The sequence below is a fragment of the Durio zibethinus genome, chromosome 12 (genome assembly GCF_047325235.1).
Source record: "Durio zibethinus cultivar Kanyao isolate XHJ-2024 chromosome 12, ASM4732523v1, whole genome shotgun sequence".
Classification (NCBI taxonomy): domain Eukaryota; kingdom Viridiplantae; phylum Streptophyta; class Magnoliopsida; order Malvales; family Malvaceae; genus Durio; species Durio zibethinus.
In genome coordinates this window covers 20242481-20252293 of record NC_143173.1, presented here as the reverse complement: position 1 = coordinate 20252293, position 9813 = coordinate 20242481, and the positions used below count along the sequence as shown (strand labels likewise).

General features: G+C 34.4%; 1 protein-coding gene across 7 annotated transcripts; it reads right to left on the bottom strand.

The window, feature by feature from the left end:
• Window positions 1-446: 446 nt before the first annotated feature.
• Window positions 447-8646, bottom strand: LOC149515866 (putative disease resistance RPP13-like protein 1). Of its 7 annotated transcripts, XM_089741079.1 has the most exons (13): window positions 4160-8646; window positions 3856-3951; window positions 3399-3566; window positions 3115-3239; window positions 2546-2635; window positions 2373-2417; window positions 2212-2252; window positions 1704-1727; window positions 1516-1616; window positions 1318-1417; window positions 1100-1172; window positions 940-1006; window positions 447-793 (listed from the first exon to the last, which is right to left on the bottom strand). In XM_089741079.1, exon 1 carries the CDS (start codon window positions 8536-8538, stop codon window positions 4243-4245), a length of 4296 nt encoding a protein of 1431 aa, XP_089597205.1. In that variant the 5' UTR covers window positions 8539-8646; the 3' UTR covers window positions 447-793; window positions 940-1006; window positions 1100-1172; window positions 1318-1417; window positions 1516-1616; window positions 1704-1727; window positions 2212-2252; window positions 2373-2417; window positions 2546-2635; window positions 3115-3239; window positions 3399-3566; window positions 3856-3951; window positions 4160-4242. The 7 variants fall into 7 exon arrangements, with proteins under 7 accessions (XP_089597205.1, XP_089597200.1, XP_089597202.1 ...); XM_089741074.1 differs by having other exon boundaries at window positions 1516-1749; window positions 2856-3239; XM_089741076.1 differs by having other exon boundaries at window positions 1516-1727; window positions 3108-3239.
• Window positions 8647-9813: the final 1167 nt, after the last annotated feature.

The window sequence follows — 9813 nt, the reverse complement described above, 5'->3', positions numbered from 1 at the left end:
ATTCTTTATGCCAAAGCTCTTGGTTGCTGAGGGTGTAAAAGAAAGTAAGAAACTGAACCCAGTTTCAACAACAGCAAAATGCATTTAGCATTGCTTGGGACTAGCCGAAGTAAGTTGATGAAGTAATGGTTGTGATTGCAAGGTCCATAACAGCAGAGAATGGGATCCCATGTCTTCACAGGGTTACAATGGAAGGTATGCTTCGTACATAGTCTAATATATGTGCATTAAACCAAAATTGGCAGTGTTGAATCAATGACGGATATAAGATTTTTTTTATTGAAGTGTTCACTTATAACAGATAAAAAAAAATTGATAAATTTACTAATTTTATTGACAAAAAGAGTGTTTTAAAGAATTTTGAGTATCTATGAACATTATCTATATATGTAGATCTGTCTTAAAGTTGAATCATAATCATCACCTAGCACACAGACACAATCTCATGAAAAGTTAAAAAATAATCTCATAAAATATCAAGTCGAAGCAAATAAAAATATTTTCCAAGCACATGAAACAGTAAAAAGGAAATTGAAAATTCAATATGACAGTGCCACTGATATTATTATCATTGTTATCTCTCATCATTTATCATTTCAGTTCTGATCAAGGCAAAGAAGTTGATATTAGCCGATCAAGCTGCACAAGGCTATGGTGAATGGTAGTGGCAGCAGAGGAATCAGAGTAGCATTGTCCTTCTACCTACCTAGATTTGGTGATTGTTGCAAATTGTTTCTATTTGCATTTCTAAACTTCATTTGCTTTTGTAGAACAACAGCTTCTGTAATTTGAACTGCAACGAACATCAATAATCAAATTAAACCTCCACGTATTTAAAAGATAACATGTATTTAAGTCAATCAAAGCTTAGTATAGTCCATTTCTCTTTCATTTATGTAAATATAGATAACATGTAAAAGTCTCGTAGAATTTACTAACCTCTTCGTAAACCCTTATAGTCCTTTTATAGGCCAGAAAGCCAAATCCACATGGAGATCCAAGAGTTCTTGTATTTCAAGAAGCAGGATTAATGGTCTGGAACTTTGATTTACTTATTCAAATAAGATGGAACAAAATATTGTTTAGATTTGAAATATACCTGATCTCCGACTTGCGTTAGCCTGCTACAGTAATCACAATGTACACAGATTGTAATTTGTAAACCTTGCACACTGCCCACAAAATCAATTTCAAAACATCAAGATTACTTCAGATACTTTCTTCAAGATTTGAATTTCAGAAGCAAATCATAATTATCAGCATCTCCATGCTACCAAAAATCATAAAGCAAGAAATCTGTATTTCGTTACTAGCTACCTTTTAAGTGGTTTAACATGCTTGTAACCAGGATACATCATGTCTCCAAACAAAATAGTACCCACTTTTACCGACGGCTTAAAACAATGGCATGGATTGACTACAAAGAAAAACTCAACCAGTTAAGATGGTTTAGTGGAAAAGAAGAGAACAAGCTTAGGTGTTTCTTTTAGTCATTGCATCAATGGTGTCACATACTGATGCCTAGGTTCAACGTCACTGCTGGTACAGTATCTACATTTCTCAGACATTGAGGCACAGGCAGGGAAGCTTCTCCATAAAGCATAAGCTCAATGCATCTGTACAGTTGGTCTGGTAAGAAACAACATATGTCCTGCATTGCCTGTTCTGGTAAGAAACAGTATCTGTGCCGCACTGCCACTTACCATTTTTTATCTTCTTTAAGTTCCCTGGTTCAAGTTTTATTACAATCTTATAAAAAAAATAGAAAAAAAATTAAAGGTTTCACATCAATTTCTTAGAAATTGTAATCTATAGGTTAAACAACATGCAATAAGAACAAATACTCTTTCTTTGAGAAATAATCAAATGATATGAAAACATAAAACAGTTTTTAAAATATCTATCAATTAAAGCAATTAATAATAAAGTTTTGTAATTTAACATGCAAATAAGAAGTAATTTAGGAATAAAAGACTTTATCAAAGGTTTCAGAATTAGCAAAATTTTTAATTTTATATCAGAAAAAGTATTATTTCTGTTGGTAATTAATATCTCTTCCTCCCATTATCCATTTTCACACCATGTTTCAGTATTGGACTAGCTTGTAGACCTTCATTGAGCTCCAATTGGTTTGAAATTACTGAAATTGAAGTACAAAAAGAAGCTATAAACATGTAAACAGCTGAACATTAAATAAAACTAGCTTCTTACCATCTACACTGTCTCGCACATTCCGCAACTTCAATGAATGCCTGTAAACAGAAAATTATCAGTTTCCTTTTTCCTAACTCAAAGTTGGGATGCAGGTTCTAATTAATGTCATTTCATACTACAAAAAGGATGAAAATCAAATTGACAGGAAAGACAGACACCAGATAAAGATCCATGTGACAGGTGGTACAGACTCCCCGCATACCCTGAAAAATGAACAATGATAATATCGTATAAGCTTCAAAATGGAAGTAGGATGAACAGCATTGTTTTTTGGAATTGGAAATCCATTAGGAAGAAAGTGGAAAAGCTTTTCCAAATTGAAATACCTAACCTTAAGTATAAGCAAAGGATAATGTAAATTTGTAGTCATTCATTCTTCCCTTTACTTTTCAGAGATTAAACAGCTTTCCATTTGTCGTCTCTGGATCATAGATGAATATACAATCAATTTCATCTTTGAAATATAATCAAATAAACTAAACCTTTCTATGCCACATGTAACATATGCAAGAATTGGTCACTGGCAATGCAAATTTCTCAAAATTGTTTTTTATATGCAATATCACATATAATTGTGGACCAAAATCCTCCTAAAGTTCTAAGTGTTACAACTATTCCAATGCATTTCCAAATTGTCATACGTGGGTCTAATTGGTTTCAGTCAAGTTCCTCTTGATAACAGATGAAACTATCATCAATTTGGAAAAGAGCACGTGGACAGTGTTGAGCCACTCTTGTTCTTTATCACCTTGCTTTGCACCATTCTATTAGCAATGTACAATTATAAATATATAAATAATGAAGGTTATTAAAAGTAGTGTAAAAGAGAAGAATAAAAAGGAACTTTTAACTTCCATACTTAGGTTTCATTACAAATATGGAAGAAGGTATACTCTTTACTTGTGCCATTTTCTTCTCGGCGAGATGAAATGGTTGTTTTTTTTCCACCTTCAAGTAATAGATGAATCCTTTATCCATGTATTCATAGATGATAGGCCGTTATTTCACAGTTGAGCTCAGGAACTCTGCAAGAACAAACAATGAGGGCGTCTTAAAATGTTGCAGTGATGGATCATAACTCCCAATAATTACATGTCCAATAACTATAGAAGAAATTAAAACACGTAAAATTATCCCAAAAATATTGTTAACGTGAAAAAATTATTGTTTTCAAAAAGACATACCTGGATTTTCTGATTCTTTTCAATAAAATGAAAGAACCTTTAGTTATACTAGTTCGGAACTATTGATTAAAGAAGATGAGTTTCCAGATGCAACCAATGTTATTTTCACAACTGCAGCTATGGTCTCACGGATCATTCAACCTTCCAGACATCCATAGTTGGTAGGTCCTACAAAAACCAAATAGACTAAATCATAGTTTAAAACAAGGATAAAAATGTCATGGTCAACTTGACCAGCCTCTACTTTAGTATTTCAATTCAACCATTAATATGATAAAAAAAAATTTGCTAATGCTCCAAAATAGTAAATATTTGGATTGAAAATAGAAAGAGCTATACGTGTGTTATCAAAATTGGTAGGTTTTTGCGTAAAAGGTTTCAATTTAATGCCAAAGCATGGATGGTTTGCTATGAAATGACTTTATTTATAGAAAAAAGAAAAAATCACTTTACTTACCCAAAAAACCAAAGAAAATCCTTTTCTGAAACTTCAATCTTTACCCTCTGCAGATAACAAGCATTTTGTAGATAAGGTCATAGTTAATATCATATCCTGCAAAAATAACCAAAAATCTCAATTTTTTTTGAATTAATGCAAAAAAATCGAAGGACTATGAACGTAAAAATAATTAAATGTCTGAAGATTAATAAAATAAATTCAAAGTGTTTTCCTTTCTTTTTAGTGTATAAATTTGAATTTGTAAGGAATATAATAACAAAAAAATTTTGTAAGGGTTATAATAAATTTGAAATTGACATACTTGCGACTTTGAGTCGTTAACTTTCTTGTCAACTTTGCTGCCCTGAAGAATTATTGTCTGAACCATTATCCTCTGAAACAGAATTAGCTGGAATCATAGACGTTGCTGTGATCAATTTGCACACAAGGTATAAGGGCTATCTTTGACCACTCTGGTCCGTTATCCCTTCCACACCGTTCTTTTAGCACTGGACAACTCCAAATAAATAGTTCCAAAAGCGAAGAAAGCATCTCCTTTTCCGGAAGAGACTTGAGGTTTGGGCAAGAATCGATAGACAAGAACTCCAGAAAGGTGAGGTCCTGAAAGCCCTTGGAGGATAGGGTTTCTAGTTTTGGGAAATTGATGATGCCGAGAGAGGTGAGAGAGCAGGGTAGCGTCATTCCTATCTCTTCTTGTGGAAACAACACTGCATCGGGGCACCCATTTTCTATCGAGAGAACTTTAAGAGAAGTAAGTCTATGCAATCCCCAATCAATTAGTGGCTTACAGATGTTGGGTCCTTCGATGGCAAGACGTTTGAGATTTGTAGGAATGCCCTCTTCTGGGAAGGATGTCAGAATTGAACAATTATTTATTTCTAATTCTTCTAGACAGCTGAGGTTGTGAATACCGTCGGGCAGAGTTTGGAGTTTTTCACATGAACGGAGGCGGAGGACTTTGAGGTTTGAGGTGGGCAAACCACTTTCTGGAAAGGAAACCAAATTTGAACAATTCCATACGTCTATGCGCTGGAGATGGCTGAGCCTGTTCAGGCCTTGAGGTAAATACTTAATATTACCACACCCAAAGATACTAATACCTTCAAGAGAAGAGTTATCTTGAATTTCTTGAGCTATGAACTCTAGCTTTTCACAACCGTATATTTCAAGTCGTTTAAGCCTCGTGGGTAACTCCCCTCTTGATGATAAAGATACCAGAGATGGACAATTGTAAACATACAACCGTTCAAGAAGACATGCACTGCTGAGGTTAATATTCTCTCCCTCTTCCAACAAACACCGTAAATTTTTACAATCACTAATCGCTAGGCTTTTGAGATTCGAAGGCAAATTGTACTTTGAAAGAGAAATCAGAGATGCACAGTTGCTAATATTCAACTGCTCAAGAAGACATACACTGCCGATGTTAACATTCTCTCCCTCTTCGAACAAACACTGTATATTTCTACAACAACCAATGTCTAGGATTTTTAGATTCGAAGGCAAATTGTTGTTTGAAAGAGAAATCAGATTTGGGCAAGACCAAAACCTAAGTGATGATACGTAGTGCAAAGTTGTTGATAGCTTTTCTAACCTTTCACAATCCGTTATTGTCAGTTTTTGAATGGTACAAGGGATCTTCAATTGCATCAATTCTTCTCTTTCCTCCTCTGCCCCTATGGAGACAAGTTGTGACCACTTTCCAATACTCAATTCACCAAGTGACATCGACTGAGTTAGCAATCCCCAACTGTTCTCTTGCAAAGAGCACAATTCCTCACAATCTTCGATCTTAAGGGATTCCACTTTTATTGATCCTAACGTCAACCATTCTGCTGCACAAGTAAACTTGGGAATTCTTGAAAAACAGACTTTTTTTAATGAGCTGCCGTCTACAAAACCTTTATAAACTACCTCCTGGCACCCTTCAATATCCAATTCTGAAAGCATTGGAAGGTTTTGAATTGAAATCACCAATTTCTTACAATCACAAATCACAAGTTTCTCCAAAGAAAGAAGATTTTCCGGTATACTCCCCAACAGTTCCGGACAATTCACAATACGAAGCTCACGAAGATTAGAAAACTTCTTAGCTTCCTCGTTAACTTCACAAAAGTTCCAATTCTCCCATTTAGGCATCTTTTCAAATTCTAAAGTCTCCAATGAAGGAAATGCATTTGGTGCATTCTTTCCAAAGAACTCAACTCCCACGCTAGTTACATTGTCCAATCCCTTGATGCATAATTTTTTCAACAATGGCAATTGCCCAATTGATGGCAATGATGTGCAATTTGGACAACATTCAAGGCATATTGATAGTAACTTATTGAATGAAGAATCCCCTATCCATACCGCCAACCTCACACCATAATAAAACTTGAGGACAAGCTCCTTAAGCATTCTGGAAGGATGAAGTAAATCCAACACTTTTGTTTCGATTTCTCTATTTCTATTCTCAAAATCATCACTCCACATCAATTCTAACTGATCCAGTCCTAACTTATCATGTAACTTAGCCTTCAATGCATCTTGAGGTTCAACCACATTCTCTAACCCTGAAATACAAAGTTGACCTTTGAGATTTGATAAACCATCTAGCTCCCTTATTTGACATCCTTTGCCCTTTTGCAAAACAAAATTGGATAGTGTTTGAAGATCACTTAGCGTGCAAAAATTACTTGGCATGCCTTCTAATCCAACTGCACCTGTGATATCAAGATAACATAGGTTGACTAGGTTTTCCATATCTGAAGGTAGCTTTTCAAGCATCTGACACTCCCTTAATAGAAGGGTTTCTAAATTATAGAGGGTACTTATGGACTCCGGCAAGCATTTAATACGAGTGCCAGAAAAATCTAGGTACCGTAAGTGTTTTAAATCTCTGATAAAATCTGGTAACTCCCAGATAAGATACCCTTTCAAAGAAAGCACCCTTAGGCATCTCAAATTTGGCAACAAATGCATTAGAACATCATTAGTTATGTAGTCACACATATAATTAGAAAACCTAAATGGCAAAAAAGTACGTAAATATTGCGCTTTACTGATGCCCTCAAATTTTTTTATGCCATCATACTCACCACCAATGTAAGATAAGTGGCGAGCATGCTCTGAAATTTGCTGATCACCCTCTATTCTGAAGCATATTTCTCCGGCAACTGATCGAGCCAAATCATTGATGAGGTCATGCATAACAAATCGAGATCTATCTTTGTTTGATATTTGCAAAAGAGACCTCGATACTAGATCTCTAAAATACTTGTGGCCTAGATCTTCAATGCTATGCTTATCTCTTGCTCCTTGTAAAAAGCCCTCTGCCCTCCATAACAAGATTATTTCTCTCTCTTGAAATTCATAGTCCTTAGGAAGAATGGAGCAATATGCAAAGCACCGCTTCAAATGTGGAGGAAGATGATGGTAACTCAATTGAAGAGCTGGAATTATACCACACTGATGGTCTGATAGCTTCCATATCTCACTCTCCAATATTTTTTCCCAAGCATCAAGGTCAACATTAGTACTAAGCAAGCCTCCAAGGGTTTTAGCGGCCAAAGGCAAGCCATTGCACTTCCTCACAATTTTCTCAGCAACTTCTTTTAGATTTGGATGTACTCCAAAATCTTTTGTTCCCAATGCATGTTGAGCAAATACAGACAAACAATCATCTTCTGACAAAACTTGTAAAGAATGAGCAAGAGAAGCACCCATTGTAGATGAAACAGCAAAACTTCTTGTTGTCACGATAATTTTGCTTCCCGGAGTCCTTGTTAGAAAAGGAGATTGTAAAATGGTCCAGTCATGATAGTTCTCGTTCCAGACGTCATCCAAAACAATCAAAAATTTTTTCCCTGACAACTTCTCCTTTAATTTTCTTTGAAGCAAATTCAAATCATTGTCATTACATGGCTCTGAAGTGACTGCTTGGAAAATTGCTTTTGTTATTCTTGTGACATCAAAATCATCGGAAACACAAACCCATGCTTTGAGATCAAAATGATCGTGAACAGTAGCATCATTGTAAACAAGTTGGGCCAAGGTTGTCTTACCGATCCCTCCCATTCCAACGATGGGAATCACAAAATTTCCGTCATCATCACCGTTGAAGACCAATTCAAGTATTGTCTCCTTGTCTTTGTCTCTGCCATACACCTGAGTTTCGATCTCCAGAGAAGTAGGCTGCTGCCTTTCTTTTATTCTGTTGGATTTCGAGCAGTCAATTATTCTCAGTTGCAACTGATTTTTCTGAGGCTCTAAATCTGTCAATCTGACAGTGATAGCTTTTATGTTTGACATCATGCCGCTGTTACTGAAAACACTGATGAGTGGATCAGAAATGAATCTGCGTTTCTTACTTGAGCTACCACGACGTTCCAACATCAAATTGCGCCTGGCACTTTCGGTTTCAAGCTCGTCCACAATGTCATCCACATCGTATGCCAAGTTTTGAAGGTCTGACAACCAGATTTTCACAGATTGATCTTTGATCTGTCTCTCTTCAGCATCATCAAGCAGCGCACGAATCTTCAGCAATTCCTTCTTCAACTTTTCGAGCTCTTCTTGAATCTGTTTTTCACTAACAAATTGCAGGAATTCAGAAGAAATCAACTTGTCTAGGAGACAGTCAAAGAACTTGGAGACAACAACTTCTCGTACAGCGGACAGGGCTCCAAGCAAAGACATGGCTGGATTGCGTTGTTGCAAGAAATTATATGAAGAAATGAGAGTAGAGAAAATTGAGAAAAGAGTTTGAGTTAACGGAAGAAAGTGAAGTTGGATAAAGATGAATTGTAATGTATGGATGATTTTTTGTTTCTTTATGTTTCTTTTGCTCGTTGATTTTGCGGAATCTTTTACAAGTCAATATTGGACCCACATTAACGCGGCTTCAACTTTTTGAACGCACTAGCACTGCCACTGCGGGCTTTTGGTAAAAAAGGGGATTTCAATTGAGTTCTTTCTGCAATTTCATCGATACTACACAACAAAACCCCCACCCCCTTAACTCCCCTTTTCTTGGTAATTTCCATGTTTGAATGTTGAAATAGGGGAAATATATACGTTCAATTACTTCCCAAGTTTTATCAACAGATTTGGTGTATATATATTTGCTAATTCTATTGTCATCCTATATATTTTTTTATTTGTGATTTTTAAAATAATAGTGTGCTGGATAATTCAGTAAAAAGGCATAAAAAATTTTAAATGCATGTCTAAAAAAAAATTGACGAGAAAATCATGAATTATATATTAATCCTTGGAAAATTTATTCGCAAATTCGATTTTTTTTTATTTTTAAATATTTTAATCACTAAATTTAAACATATTAATACAAATAATGTAATAATGTCAAATTAAATACAAGTAAATAGTATTATTGGAGACTATATTATATGATACTATATTTTTGGAAACTCTTTTCGTTGCTAATGCTAGCCTTCCTAAGGCTATGGTTTGTCCTACTTGCAGACGCAATAATTGCGACAAACTAAAGTGGAATTGCCACTAACAAAAGTTGACAAAGATGTTTTTAACAAAAGGAAATGGTGTTTGAAAAATAAATGGGTTGAATTCAACGAATTAAATTTAATCGAAAAAGTTGATAATTTGAGCTCACTCAATTTGATCTAAAAGTAATTCGAATTCGTAAATAACGTGACTTTAAATTAATTTGAGTATTCAAAATGACTCAAATTGATTTTAATAAAAAATAATTTAAATTAATATTTTATTTTTAAATATTAATTTTAAAAAAATAACATAAATTAATAATTTACTAATATTTAATAAACCTAAATTATTTTTAGTTTATTTTATAATTTTTTACAAATTAGTATTGTTTTAATTATGAATAACAATAAAAAAATAAAAATAAATTTAATTGCTTAGAAGAAGTAATTGAAAGTAGAGAATATTCAAAAAAGAGTTTTTATTTAATTTTTATTTAATTTATCCTTT